This window comes from Cyclopterus lumpus, chromosome 11 (genome assembly GCF_009769545.1).
Source record: "Cyclopterus lumpus isolate fCycLum1 chromosome 11, fCycLum1.pri, whole genome shotgun sequence".
NCBI lineage: Eukaryota > Metazoa > Chordata > Actinopteri > Perciformes > Cyclopteridae > Cyclopterus > Cyclopterus lumpus.
In genome coordinates, this window is record NC_046976.1 from 3,042,678 (window position 1) to 3,057,776 (window position 15,099).

A 15,099-nucleotide genomic window follows, 5' to 3' on the forward strand; every position below is an offset into this window, starting at 1 on the left:
TCTGTCTGTACAACCCTCTGTCTCGGTCTGTACAACCCTCTGTCTGTTTGTCTGTACAACCCTCTGTCTGTGTCTGTACAACCCTCTGTCTGTGTCTGTACAACCCTCTGTCTGTTTGTCTGTACAACCCTCTGTCTGTTTGTCTGTACAACCCTCTGTCTGTGTCTGTACAACCCTCTGTCTGTGTCTGTACAACCCTCTGTCTGTACAACCCTCTGTCTGTCTCTGTCTGTACAACCCTCTGTCTGTCTGTCTGTACAACCCTGTCTGTCTCTGTCTGTACAACCCTCTGTCTGTCTGTCTGTCTGTACAACCCTCTGTCTGTCTGTCTGTACAACCCTCTGTCTGTCTGTCCGTATATCTGTCTGTCTGTCTGTCATAAAAACCATCACAGTTTGTGGTAACGCTGTCCCCCAGCAGAAATGACGGCCAACACAATGTCACACAGTAACATCACAGCATCGTATGGTGTCGTGTGCAGCCCAGTATGCTGGTCAGAAATCAGTGGCACAGCACTCGCATGCAGCCTCACGGCTCCACCTATTGGGGGGCGGCGGGTGAAGCTGAAAGGTCAGAGGTCAGAAGTGAGAGAACAAGCGGTGGATGGGGGAGAGGGTTTCATTCGAACGTACTCCCTGAGCTCCTTCCTCCTCCTCCTCATCATCATCCCCTCGGAGCAAGATGAGAGGGGGGGCCCGCGAGGCGTATGCCCTTTTCAATGAAGGGCCGCTCTTCTGTTGCTATGGTAACAGAAGGGGGGAGATAGAAAAGACGGAAGAGGAAGAGGAGATGTAGTGACATAAAGAGGACAGAATGAACAAAAGGGATAAAAGTACCACAACTGTAAAAAAAAAGTCACTTTAACTCACTGTTCCTGAAGGTGACAGTCAGAAAGGAGCATGTGTGTGGTTGTGTGTGTGTGTACATAAGCAGACCAGAGTCAGCAGTCAGGTTCTGTACGTCAGGGCACATTACATCACAACGCCGAGCAGAGTCAAGCCACTGGGGCTCAAACTGCCGGTTACGCTCAACTTTGGCAGGAATGGTGCATCAGCCTGGAACTGCCTCTCCAACTCCAGCACTATTATTACACAGTGCACGTAACATTCTCAGCACTGACGCATCCAACTGGGGATGACAAGGTGTGTGATGGGGGAGAGAGAGAGAGAGAGAGAGAGAGAGAGAGAGAGAACAATCCATACCAGGGTGACTCCAGAGAGGACCTCCAGCAAGGAAATCAGGTTGTGTCCATCCCTCAGGTCCTCGTACAGGTCTGTGATGTGCTTCCTCACCTGAGCGAGGAGTTAGGAAAGAGGGAGGGGAAGGGGGTGAGAAGGAATGGAGGGAGGACAAACAGAAAGAGTCAATCACACACTCAAATCATCTCTGTTGACATCTGCCAAGGCGATTGGCCCCGCAGCTGATTAGGTCCGGCAACTGCAGGTTGAAACGAAGGAAACGAAGCGTCAGCTGTGGCCTCTTGTCTCTGTTGCCATGACAGCACCTCCACAATGAGTGGGCCAGGGCCAGGGCCGGGGGGGAGGGGGGTGACACAGCAGCCTGATGAGGTTTTGTTTGAAAGTGGTACACTCAGTGAGACAGACAGAAAGGACTCGAGTACTAAATCTACATTTTGACTTATTTACGGAAGGCTTTTTTTGACAGCAGCATGTAGTATGTTTTGTGTGAAATACATACAGGATATTGAAACGTATAATTTATATCCATTGTTTTTTTTTGTTACATTTTTAAATAAACAATTTGGTGCTTCATCAGAAAGCAGCTAGTAGAGAGAGCCGGAGGTTGGCATGCAGCAAAGGTCGCTCCTACCCAAAGTGTCTCAATAGTGTTTCAAAAATCTTAAAAAATGCAGTCTATTGAACGGCCTACAGGGTGACAGAACCAGGGGCCCAAAATGTCACTCGAAAAAACAAGTACCAACCTACAAGTGATGAAAAAAGAAACACAAAGAAACACAAATGGCTACAAAGAGACAGAATGGCCCCAAAAAAAGACAACATTACTTCAAAAGGACTAAAGAACACAAATTCACTACAAAGAGAAAAGGAAAAAAAAACAAAGAGACAAAAACATGACGCCAAAGAGACAAAAAATTATCCGAGGGACACAAAACATAAGAAAAGTGACTACAAAGAGATGCAAAACAACAACAAAACAGAGGCCGAAGCATCACAAGTCTGGCTGTGTGCGTCTGGCTCCTATAGTTAGGGTAGGTTGGTGGGGCCTTTAGCTCGTCTTTCCCCAGAGGGCCCGGAGTCTCATAACCCTCCTATGGATCCAACCACGTGCCCGAGGGCACACGTCCACTGCATTACAGGGACTTTTCTGCACTGGCCTCAGGACAAGAAACAGTACCACCACAGTTCACCACAAGAGGGCAAGACAGTCACTAGAGTAAGAGTTCCGTCCAACTAAGTAATGGCTCACCAAATATTGAATAAAATAATAAACAGAGCTCTCAGATGTTACTGGAGGACAGGACAGAAGGTGAACCACCTTCTGTCTCTGGCTTCCTCTTCCTCCTCTCCCTCTCTTACTCCTCCTGTTGGAGGTCGACGCCAGCGATCTAGATGGGAGCTGACGGACCAAGTGTTAATTAAAAGATGGGAAAGAAACACCGACTGCTTTTGTCTAATTGTGTCTTGGTGTGTCAGAGCTGCGTGAGCCACTGACGGGTTTAATACCAGTTTACTGGAAGCCCACCCCTTGGACCTAACCATTGGAATCAATCAATAGTTCAGAAAATACTGTCGAGAGCTGTACTAAATCAATCCACTGTCTACATATATATATTTATAGGAATAAAATGTATAAATCCGGCTGTGAATGAAGTGTGAACAAGCCCCTCAGTAGAAACCTTCAGAACATGGAGAGGAACGAAAGTGTAAAGCTTGGTGGATGTAAGAGCTGCTGAAGATTTCTGGATCAGAGTCTGAGAACAAACTCATTGAGAGACGTGCATTTTGGATGCTTTCTTTCCAGCAGTCTGAAAGATGAGAAATAAACCCAAATCTCACAATTGACCATTGCATGTTTCTGTCATAATGTGTCCTCTTAATGGTGCTCGACATCCGACTCTTCTGGGCCCTGAAGATGTCTAATAATGTAAGTCGGCGTGGACGGTGCCGTTTGCTGATTGGTTGAGCGTAGCGAGCTCCTCTAACAGCCGACAGCCCTTCGTCTCTGTGGAAAGCCTCTCGACCTCCTCATGACTTCTTAAGGCGCCGCTACCGGATTTGTGCTCGCCGAGTCAACAACCCTGCAGGGTCAAAGTGTGTCACCGCGGGCCAGCAGGTAGCTTGGAAGCTGCTGTTTGCACCACACACACACACACACACACACACACAAACCTGTCAACACCCTGCACACCTGCAGAGCAAACAAGGAGGAAGTCACCCAGCAGGACGCTGAGGGCACCCGTCCATCTCAGTCTCTTTATCGTGAGCTTAGTTTCCATTCAGTCCTTCTCTCCTAATCTTTCCTCCCTCTCGGCCTCTGTTCCATTCTGTTTGCCTCTAAATCCCTCTGCCGATGGGGCGGAGGTTTGTAGACTCAACAGAGCCGGCAAGGAGCCAAGAGATGATGTAGGACACAGAACTATTTCACTAGGTCTAGTAGAGAACACAGGGTTTGGATGGATGTCTTCTACTTTCTCACGGCAGCAGATATTTTTGAAAAGGCTGGCGACAAGAAGCTTTTTTCCTCCTCCTTGCGGTCCATGTTTTCATGTTGTCCTCCCCTCTCCGTCCTCGTCCACCCATCATGAACTCCCCCCCCCCCCCCTCCTCCCTCCTGACAGTAAAAGGTCAGCACTCTCTCTTTAATACTTACAACATGACCTCTGTGCTAATGTGGCGGCTGGCAGTGTGTGTGTGTGTGTGTGTGTGTGTGTGTGTGTGAATAACGTCCACTGCAGACACGGTTTAGATTGTCCCTCTTCTCAAATAGTTTTCTTGCTCTATATGGAACACATCTGGTAGTTAAGGTTTTTCTATGTACTTCTTACATTTCTATTTCAACATGTTTGAAAATGTAACCCATATTGTTAAACTAACAGCCAATATAAACACAATATATATGTATATATATATATATATATATATATATATATATATATATATATATATATATATATATATATATATATATATATATATTTTGAAATAACGATACAAACGATTGATCTATTCTGTTTCAATGCTTTCAGCACCATTATTTTCTCTCATGTAATGCATATTTTCATTATCAATTAATCGGCAGATTATGTTCTCGATCAATCAATTGAAGCTACAGTTGGTAATCTTCAGAAACATTTTTGTTACGTAGTAATTGTTGAAATTCTCATTGCATTCCGACAGCGATCAATAAATCAAAATATATATATATATATATTTGTTGTTTATTATTATTATGATCATTTTGAGGGAGAGAGGTCTGAAGGGACAGCTGTCATCCAGCAAATATTACAATTTTGAAAGATGAACCAATTCCTTTTTTTATTTATCAATGGATCAGCCAATCATGAGCTCCGATGGAAAGCCCGCTCACGAGCCGTAAACCAGCGACGCCCCATTCGAAGTGAGCGTCTCTGACCTACATCTACACTCAGCGGATGTCGGGTTACATTCACGGGCCGGCCTGGGTCATGTGACGACAGGCGCTCCAGAGTTATGGGTCAGATAGACGCTTCGCTCCCGGGTCATGTGACAGAAATACCCTGCGTTCTGCCCTCCTCACTGCCTGGTACACATACTGGACTTGATAGAAAGGGCATTTGTGTGTGTGTGTGCAGATATGACAGTATGCACACATGTCATACTTGACACTTGATCATATTTATGTGAAAGGTTTTAAAACAGGGCATCATGGGCGTTTTCTGTTTTCTTGGGAGTTGTTCCTGATCCAATGTGAGGTCCTGGGACAGGGATGTCGTAGGAGTACAGATTGATGTCGTAGGAGTACAGATTGTAAAGCCCTCGGAGGGGAGTTTGTAATTTGTGATATTGGGCTATATTAAATAAACTGAATTAAATGCAGCAACTCGTTCAGATTGAATTTGTTAGGTTGTTTCTTTTTATTGATGCAAGCGTCCTCTCCAGGACCGCGGGGACAAAGACAATCCGTCATCGTAGAATCTGCATTCCAGCAAACGGTTCTAAATGTAGTTTACTCGACAGAGAGGTGGCTGGGGGCTTACGCATGAAAAATAATATCACAATAAGTTTGACTAAATTGCCTCGATATTGATATTGAGACGATATTGTCGGGTTGACCATGTGGATATGATGAGGAAGTAAATAACAGAACAGTAGTCTGGTATGGTCAGGAAATGACATCACTTCCCTGTAACGCAGCCTTTTAAAAAGGAGGAAAAGACAAGACCTATGCCACTTTATGATATCCAAAATCTAAGACGGTATCCGGTCTCACATCCCAATATTATCGATATGATGATGATTTACTCTAAGATGCTAATGTTAATGTAGGAACACCGAGGCAGAGGGAGACGATGGAGATGTCTTGGATTGTTCCCCGTGCTCTGCTGGGCCGGCTATCGGTGCGCGGTAGCTTTAGGATGTCGACCGACAAACCCCCAGCACCAAGCGGTCTGTTGTTTTTTGGACAGTTTTGTATGAAAATTAGAAACACATTACTGTAATTTGGAGTATTAATGGAGTACGGCACATACTCCCATAATACTGGATGGCATTTTTTCACGTGATGGGTATCGAATAAAGTAACAAGTATTTAATGAAGTACTGTCTTGTCAGTCTACTTGTCTTTAGACAAGAATTCAGGATTATGTGATACAACCTAGACTTAAAAAAAAAAATCTAGGTTTTAATGTTTGTCTGCGATGATCACGTTTTAGACAGCAAATTTAATACAAAATAATCCTTGGCGACACATACCTTGATGAGATGCTTGTTGACCCACTTCGTGAAGGTTTTCTTCTGCACCCTGTCCCGCTCATCTGGAGAAGAAGCACAGAGAGAGGACGGGGGGTTAATAATCCAGCATGGCTGCTGCAGCCAGTGTGATCGCTCCACTGAGTTATGTAGATGTCTGTCTCTGTGTGTGTGTGTGTGTGTGTATGTATATGTATGTAATATATATATATATATATATATATATATATATATAATGCACAGTTGTTTGAAACACACACACACACGACTGTTCTTCACAGTTGCATCATCATCTTCAGCGGCGGTGTAAAAGACAAACACTGAAGGGTCTTTGCGTTCCCAGGCTCAACGTCCTGTTGATAAGCTCCTCGGTATCTACAAACGTGGCCACTTGTAAAGTGTTGAACAGCCATCTGTGCTCTGACTCAATTAGGTGACATCATCCGGAGTCCACTGGTCTATTCTTTCAACATGTTCTATACCGTGGAGCCTCCTCCTCCTCCCGCAGGTCCGTTCCCCATCTTTAGCTTTAAGCTTCCTCTGTCTGCTCCCACTGCAGTGTGACCTGCAGTCGGCACCCTCCAGAGGCCAGAGGAGTGACGCAGCCAGGCCAGGAATAGAGCCTGATGCTGGGCCACGACTGTGTTATCTTTCCCCCCCACACACCTCCTCATCCTCCACACCAGCAACACTCTCTTCCTATCAGCCTCTTTCTGCTCATATCAGTCCGTCTGGGAGAAAACACAGACCGGCTCTCCTTTTGCCGCCGCTCTGGTGAATATCCAACTTCCTGCTGATCGGGTTCAACATCCTGTCTGGAGATGTTCCGCTGTAATGCGTCGTGTGTGTAATGTACAGTGACAGGCTACGGAATTCAACACCACCCGTCTCCTCCGAGAAGAGGAGAGACGATGTCCTGCTTTATTCCAAGTTCTCGTGAAAACAGTCGACGCTCTGGCTCGCTCGTGTCAATAACAGTGGAAAAAAATATCTCACTCACTATTTTAGTGACAAATTATTGTTTTATGATTTTAAATAGCCCGAGTGTCAATCTACATAATAAATAAATTGTCATATTGAGACAAGCTCAATGACAGGTGAGTGTTTTCCCTCCAGTTTGTTAAACAGCCAATCAGAGAACAGCCTGTCTGCCAGCTGTTTATCTGTTGCCATGGAGAAGCCGCACACGGTAGAGCAGCCATGCGGAGATGGGCGCTATCACTTCCTCCTTCAAAGACGACTGTCGACACACACACAGTGACACAGTTTACACAAAGGGCAAGCCCTCCAGGCAAAGAACACATATTTCAACACTCTTGCTAAATAGTTTCACCACTGCAACACGCCTTGTTTTCCAAACCTGCCGGGGTAGCTGAGCTACTTAGCCCAGAGGCAGCACTCCGGCTTTTGCATGTTATTTAGTTCTCACACTCACTCTCTCTCTCTCTCTCTCTCACACACACACGCACACACTCGTAAAACGGTTCACGTAGGTGTGCTAATTGGTCCATAAATCCACCAGTATTAATCTTCCAGGACCGTAGAAGTGTCGAGGAGTGCGAGTGACAGCCACGGGCAGGCGCTGGTTCATCTACAATGGAGGTCGTTGTTAAGATGGACAAACACACACACACCAAACTTTCCACGCTGTCTAAAGACAACAGAACACACACTTTGCCCCCGACACCAACAATGATTGATAGAGACCACATTCAGCATCGTCACCAGTGTGTACAAAGAGGAACTGTTCCAACACAGTGAAACACGTGCTGCACACTGGCAGCATGTAAACAATGGCTGCATGGACACACACACACACACACACACACACACCTGCACAGCACATGAGCGAGTACAGGTGAGCGTTGAGCTGACACTCGTCCCTGTAGTCCGTCCACATCGTCCTCCGATCAGGGCTTCATTCGGATGCCGACGGTGTGAATAATCCCTGACGAAAGTCGGATATTTGTAGCAGCGGGACGTGTTTGGCAGCAGACGGCCAAACGTGTATCCAGGAGCTGAGCGTGTGAGGCAGGTACACCCAGTCTGGAGGAGTCTCTTCTTCTTGCCCTGTGGTTCCCACGCTCAAACCCTCGCGGCTATGTCAGCCTCTCCCGAGGCCCTCCTTTCTCCCGCCGTGTCCCCCACTCTCGCTCGCTCTCCCCAGCTGCTCTCACACGTGTGTGTCAGAGTCAGCAGGCAGCTCCTCCCCCCCACACACACACACACTGAGCCAGGAAAAGGACGTCCCCTCTCCTCCCTCACCTCAGTTCTACTTCCTCACCAGGCCGCAGCAGACGGCTCTGCAGAGCTGCAGGAGGTGCTCGCTCTGTTTTTTCGTCTGCCTGCGTTTCACTGCCCTCACTCGGGGCCTCGCTCTGCGTAGGTAAGCAACTCTAAGTCCAGAGGGACGGAGCGGAACCGGAAGTTGTTGTTTTTGTACAATTGTGTACAAATAAAATTACATTTTTTTAAAAGGTCCCAGACAAATCCATCAGGGCTGATGTAATCCACATTTGAGTCCTCTTCACGTGCCACAAAAACACTCAGAAAAACGTATTATTTTGGCCTCTTCTAGTTCGCTACCTCGTCCAGTTCAAGCCGACAGATGCCAGACGCCGCAGCTCCCCGGTACCTCCGTGTCCTTGCCTTCCCTCATGCTCCCTTTCCTTAAGGAGGCGAACGCAAACAGTTTGGTCATCCTTCTGAATAAAAAAAAACAAGAAAAACAGTGCAGAGGCCTTTTCAGCTCCTGGCACTAACCGAGACTCTGAGAAGGACTTTAGTCTCATCGAGAGAGGAGAGAGAGAGAGGGGGGGCCTTCCGGATTCGTGACGTATAATTTAATAACGAAAGGAAAACCAGGCCGAGCGGAGTCACTCATCTCGTTAGCGCATGTGTCTTGGGGTGTGCACAGCAGAGATGGGAGATGACATAATGACGAGCAGTTCTGGCCCGTCCAGACGTGTGCTCTTCAGGCAGCCACAATGAGCAAGTCAGCCGCGAACGAGAGGAATCACGCCGCCTGCCGCTGAACACATCGTCCAATCAGGACGAGGCAAGCACACGGCCTCAACTCAAGATTTCCACAAGGCCACTCTCTTCCCTTCTCCCTTGTTTATCGCAGTGTCTCAAAATAGCTCCGGAGACAGCACCGACGCAGTTTAGAAATAAATTATGCTCTGTCATGTTTGGCTTCTTTCTTTTAAAAAGAGAAAGAAACAGCGGTGGGGAAGGCCTGTGTCGGTCATGTGACCTGGCCAGGAGTCCAGAAGTGAGGACAGGCTGATATGACAGCAGGTGTATGGTTTACAGTCACAACAGCTCCTCCTTCTCCACCACCAGCGTCACTCCATCTCTCCTCCTTTTGGGTCCCTCTTCTTCTTCCTATCCGTCAGATTCTTCCTTCTCTCCAAGTGAACGCTCCTCTCTCTCCATCTCTAAACGGGGCCATCCACGCTAAAAATACCAGAAGGAGCTTACGCCTCTAATACCAACGCAGAGTGCCGCTTATCGCTCGCTCCCTACTTCCCCCACTGTGGCGTCTAATCTCCCCCCCGCCCTCTTCCTCTCTCTGTTCCCCCCTCTTCCGGTGTCCCGGCTCTCTCTCTTCTAGTGATTGGATCGTGGGAGGGATGTCCCCGAGTGTCCCCCTTTTCCTCTGCTGGTCCCGTCAAGTCGTTTCCCTTTCTCTTTCAGTTTCTCTCTCAGCCAGTCTGGCTCCCAGGTTCATTTATCCTCCTCCTCCTCCTCCTCCTCCTCCTCCTCTCTGGTGACACTCACAGGCTGGCAGCAGCCTCCATCCCTCCTTTTTCATTTCATTCTTCCTTTCCCTTTGCTTGTTTTCCGATTCTCTCCCTCTGAGCTACGAACGTTGAATGCTGAATGTTTGCGAGGCAGGACAAGGTCACTTTAGATCTGCAGACCAGCTGACAGGACGTTGTTCTCTACACGTCCAGTATTTAGTCAGAATCAAACGTTCCCTCTTCTGCTTGGTAGCCACTATACATTATCCCACTTACACAGGAGCCAGCTGTCCAGTTAGCATCACCAGCTCAAGATCACATTCAATCTGCCCTCTTGTGGTCACAAAGGAGACTCTCCTGAAGAGCATTCATATGTACACACACAACATACTCATAAGTCAATGTATTAGGTTATGAGCAAAGCGAAGCCGAAAGGACACCAGAGACAAACGAGCAGGAAACTCGTCATCTCGCTGACCACAGAGTGAGTGGTCATGACATCAGTTTAATGCAACAACTATCTTACAGGGTGTATTGATCAAAATGATAAACGCTTCATCAAAAAGATACTTGTTGTATTAGGTAAAGAAACCAACAGTGAGAAAATTGGTTATTTTTACATGGATATTTTGATATGCTCGTCATTGGTGCCATCAGTGAAACGAGAGGTTTAAAAAATAATAATAATAGTACTCTGGTGCTCGGAAACACTACCACTTTTATCCACAGGGAGCACCAAAATCACCACTGAATAAAAGTTTCTCGGGGTAGCTTTAACTGCAAGGCGAAGCAATTTCAAAGAACCACCATGAGTTATATGGTGTAACGACTCAAACCACAAAATATACAGATATAATGCTGCACACCCACACATTACCACGCTTGGCCTACCGCTGTGAAAGGCTCAGCTTCCTGTCGTGAGAAATATGACACACACACACACACACACACACACACGTCACATTTGGAACCTAGAAACAAGATCAAACAAGCAAGTAAACATGAAAGTCAAGTATGACACCTGAGTAAAATTCTGCCTCCCTCCGTTCTCAAAACCACTCACCGGGGACACGCCCCTAAAACCATATATTACTCATTATGAGACACACTTTTGAAGTTATATTTCAATCTACGTTAACAAAAAAAAATTTTTTTTAAGAATCTGTGATCTACAACAAAAATATCTCAAACTCAATCAGCCTTATCAATCCACCCACAGCTGTCAAACACCCGACTGCATAAGTGATGCACAGCACAGCACCCTCAGCTGACCATGTAACGTGTCTTAGACTAGGAAACAACGACACCATGTTTTAGTAAGTGCAGTAATACATTTAGAGTGTTACCAAAATAGTGCCACGTACTACTTCCTGCGGAGATTTGCTGCTGAAAAGATGGTAATGAACGAGTGACACATTAATTAAAATAAGTAATTGTCACAAAAACGTAACCCAACTCTGATTATCTCTCAGGTTTTTGGTCATCTGTGTTTCTCATTGTTATTCTCCTTTTCTTTGGGATTCTTTCCCTCCCCGTCTGTGCCCCCTTGTCTCTCCCTGCTGGACCAGCCAGACATTGCTCTCGTGGTGAATCTGAGCCCGGTCATTCGGATCAAATCAGACACGTGTCCAACTTCTGAACCCAATGATTTCGGCCACATTAACAGTGTCGGGAAACCCCGGATTTGAACCAACCAGCTGCATCTTTACTAAGAGCTGAGCAAAAGGTATAAAGGTCGCTGCAAACACCGTGTCACAACGATTTAGGAACAAAACATGCAGTTACATAATAATTTAAACGGATTATTAGCTCTGAGGCTCAACCATATAGAATAACTCGTGAAATGTAACAAAAGAGCCAAATATGGAAGATTGCGCTGCACTGACTCATGCAGATGAGATGCAGCGGTCGACAGTCCTGCAGCAGGAAGACACAAAAGCAGCTTCTCCCTGTCACAAGAGACGAAACGGGAGAGACCCGGGTGCTCTTTACGGCACAAGCTGCTTTACATTCCTCTCCAGCGAAAAATAGAAATCATGGATTGGCATCCTGCGGCAAGGTGAAGCTCTAGCACCCTGCTAACTGCTGTACAAACTGGTTTAAAGGCTTATGGAACAGCAACTCTAAACAATTTAGATTTAAATGAAGACACCGATAAGTGACACAAAGAAACGACAGCAGAAGAGGGGTGGAGCCTAAACAGGAAGCAAGGGGAGCTAATGGGAAATCTTACAGGGAAGATGGGGAGATAATCATAGCGTGAGCGGGGTCGGAGACGAGCAGTCGAAAAAGGAAACGGGAAGATAAACTGGACGGAGACATTGTGAGCTAAACTTTACCTGGTTCAAAACCGGGTGGCCGGCGACGGCGGCGACGGAAAAAACAAAATCCAGCCGCTGTCAACAAGTGAAAAGTCACCACCAGGATGGGCGTCATGACGTTGGGGTCCGTTAGAAAGTCCATCTCGTTCTCACCGACTGTGAGGTGTCAAGAAATGTCAAGGAGCTAACAAGCCAACAGCGATCACCAGGAACTACAGTTACTGCATCTCCACCGACTACAGGCTCGTGGGTAAAGTCCCTCGACTAGCCGAGGCTTCACAAAAGGTTTCTGAATGTCAGCCAACAGAATCACGAGGAGCTTTCAGAAGACTTTCACTTCTTCTGCTTTGACGCGACACAAAAACAATCCCGTCCTGTCTGCAGCATCTCTCCACTTTCAGCACATAACCGCCGCAGCTAAGAACTTCTGAGTTCATTCAGATGCACTCCCTCTTTCTCTCTCTCCCCCCCTTTCCACTCTCTCTCTCTCTCTCATACTCCAACAGTGAATTCCATTCCCCTGAAACAAGCAACCAGACTGTAGCCGTTGCTGAGAACACTGTTATAAACCAGTAAATAAATTAAAGGGGACGAAACAGAAGGAAATGTGTACTGTGTGTGTGTGCGTCTAATTCAGAATGGTAATGTAATTTGAGATATTTTGAGCACAGCACATCCACTTTTTGTGTGTTTGGATGCATACGTGTATGTGCGCACACATTTGGCAGCATGTTGGCAGGATGTTGTTTGTGTGTGTGTGTGTGTACGTGTGTGTGTGTGTGTGTTTACTTCTGTTGCTATGAGTGAGCAATGCATTCTGGCTGTGATATTTATTCACGGCTATCTTTGAATGATATCTGCTGACGGCGTGCTCAAAAGCCTCAGACAGAGAGGGGTCGATCCAACCAAGGTGATCATGGTGATCATGGTGATCATGGCGATCTTGTGTGTGTGTGTGTGCGTGTGTGTGTGCGATTCAGCATGGTGATGCATGATTCAGGCTGTAGACTAGAAGGTCGGAGATCTTCCAGTTGCTCTCACCTCAGAGAATTGTGCGTCTGTGTGGAGGAGTTATCAACTGTACGGTAGTAGCAACCTCCAGTCACTACAACAACACCATCGCTATGACAACATGACGTTAGGAGATGAACCTCATGTTCGACCCTAAAAGATTCATTTATTAAAAGGAGAGCGTCTCCTTTTGTAAATGGGACAATGATCCGATAGAATCATTATTTAGGTCACATGACAGAGGTGGATGCATGAGAGGGCAGAGATGAGTTTTTTCCTATTAGTCATTTCTTAATTAAATTACCAAATAACACGAGGTAATGGAGATGTGATCCAGCTGCCAGCTGTTCATCCGGTGAGGCTCAGTTAGTGATTTCCTCCTTTGCGACAGAACTACATTACCCAGAGTCAAAAAATGACACAATGAAGCCTGGGCCCGAGATTTTTCTAAATGTAATGAAGTTTCAACATTTACAAAGGGAGCATTCTACAGCGCTGCAGTCATTTGGGAAGCAGAAAGCCAAACTACATTACCCAGAGTCCTTTCTGTCCCCAAAAAAATGACCTGATGAAGCTTGGATCCGATACATTTTTCTAAGCGTAATAACGTTAAATAACGTTTCTAAAAAGGGAGCTACAGTGTTGAAGTCTCTCTTGAAAGAATTAGAAAGCTGAACTACATCCCCCAGAGTCCTTTGTGTCCAAAACTCAAATACTCAAACTCCCACACCATAACAAAACAACTGTATTTGAGCACTGCATGTATTGAAAAATGGAATTCTTGCAATAAAAGCAAAAAATAAATAATTCAGAGTAACTCACTAGTTTTTGGAGCAGAAATAGGGAACAAAGTGAAAGCGAGAGGAGGCTAAAGAGGAACTCTTGTGGTAAAGTGTGTGAAGCCGCCACTGTGGGGCAGGAGAGGCCAACGGCTGAACACACAAACCGCTCGGCGGCTGTCACATTCAGCCACCAGACGTCTTTCTGTTGATGGAATACCACAGATGACTGTAACGGTTGTGGGGGTATAACTGTAGTTTTACCACATTCCTCAAAAAGTAACTACTTTCTGTCAGTTCCAACAGTTTATTTTATAACTCAAAACATTTCACGTCCGTGTCAAGTATTTGTACTCACAAAACATGCTGCACAAACGCAAAACATATTTAGCGAAATATTTTACTTTGCTTTTACAACTTCAAAAACCCAAATAATTCATGCGTAAGAAGGACGTTTCAGCGGTTTATTTCTTCCTCCCGCATTCACAAACGCATCACATGCAGAGACGGCTGAATTAAACTGGCTCTGTGCATGTCAGCTCTCAGGGTCAAGAGGTCAGGGGTCCAATCTCACGTGCTGCGTCCGGAAACGCGCACACACACACACACACACACACACACACACACACACACACACGCACACACAGGGAGTGTAACAAAGCCTCGGGGGATGATGTCAGACCACGGCATCAGCCCGACACCGGAGAGAGGAAAGAGGAAAGAGGAGAAGAAAGATTACAAAAAAGATAGCCGTTGTAGGATTCGGCTGCTTGTATTGTGAAGTGAAGGACCCTTTTTCATTCAGATATGACGGGACATTTAATCATTTTGCGAGAGTCTCGTCCGTTTCCTCACGCGTTTCTCTCTGGTGTGTTTTAACGCAGCGATGTGGCACGTCTCCCGTCCCTCCCATCCCTCCCCCATTGGAACACAATTTCTCCCAGTCAGCATCCTTTTACACAGACGGGCAGGACGCCGACAAGGTCATGACACGCAAAGAAGTGTGGAAACACACACGCAGAAATATGGCGCACTCTCGCTGCCTTCACATTACGTGACGGTACCACACATAGAGAGGTGGGAGAGCCGTGAACTGCATCGGCTTATGGAAATACACACCGCAGGCCGAGCACACGGGACAACAACGCAAGCTGCAGAGCTGTATGGGCGGAACAAATAACCTCTTTTTGTATCCTTTTTCTTCACTCACTAGAATAAAACACGTCTAGTGTCAGGACATGAGTCTACATAAGTCAGAGGTCAAATTCACAGAGGCACCCAAAGTTTTTCAGACCTTTAAAAGACGAGGGCT

The 15,099-nt window shown here is 46.3% G+C and overlaps 1 protein-coding gene across 1 annotated transcript in view; it reads right to left on the bottom strand.

Annotated features, from left to right (window-relative positions):
- The window catches only part of macf1a (microtubule actin crosslinking factor 1a), a 124,876-nt gene extending 112,346 nt beyond the window's left edge, over positions 1–12,530 (bottom strand). Inside the window, 3 exon segments of the mRNA XM_034544444.1 lie at positions 1,203–1,292; positions 5,934–5,995; positions 12,016–12,530. Coding sequence (XP_034400335.1) covers positions 1,203–1,292; positions 5,934–5,995; positions 12,016–12,139 — 276 coding nt within the window. The 5' untranslated portion in view covers positions 12,140–12,530.
- Positions 12,531–15,099: the final 2,569 nt, after the last annotated feature.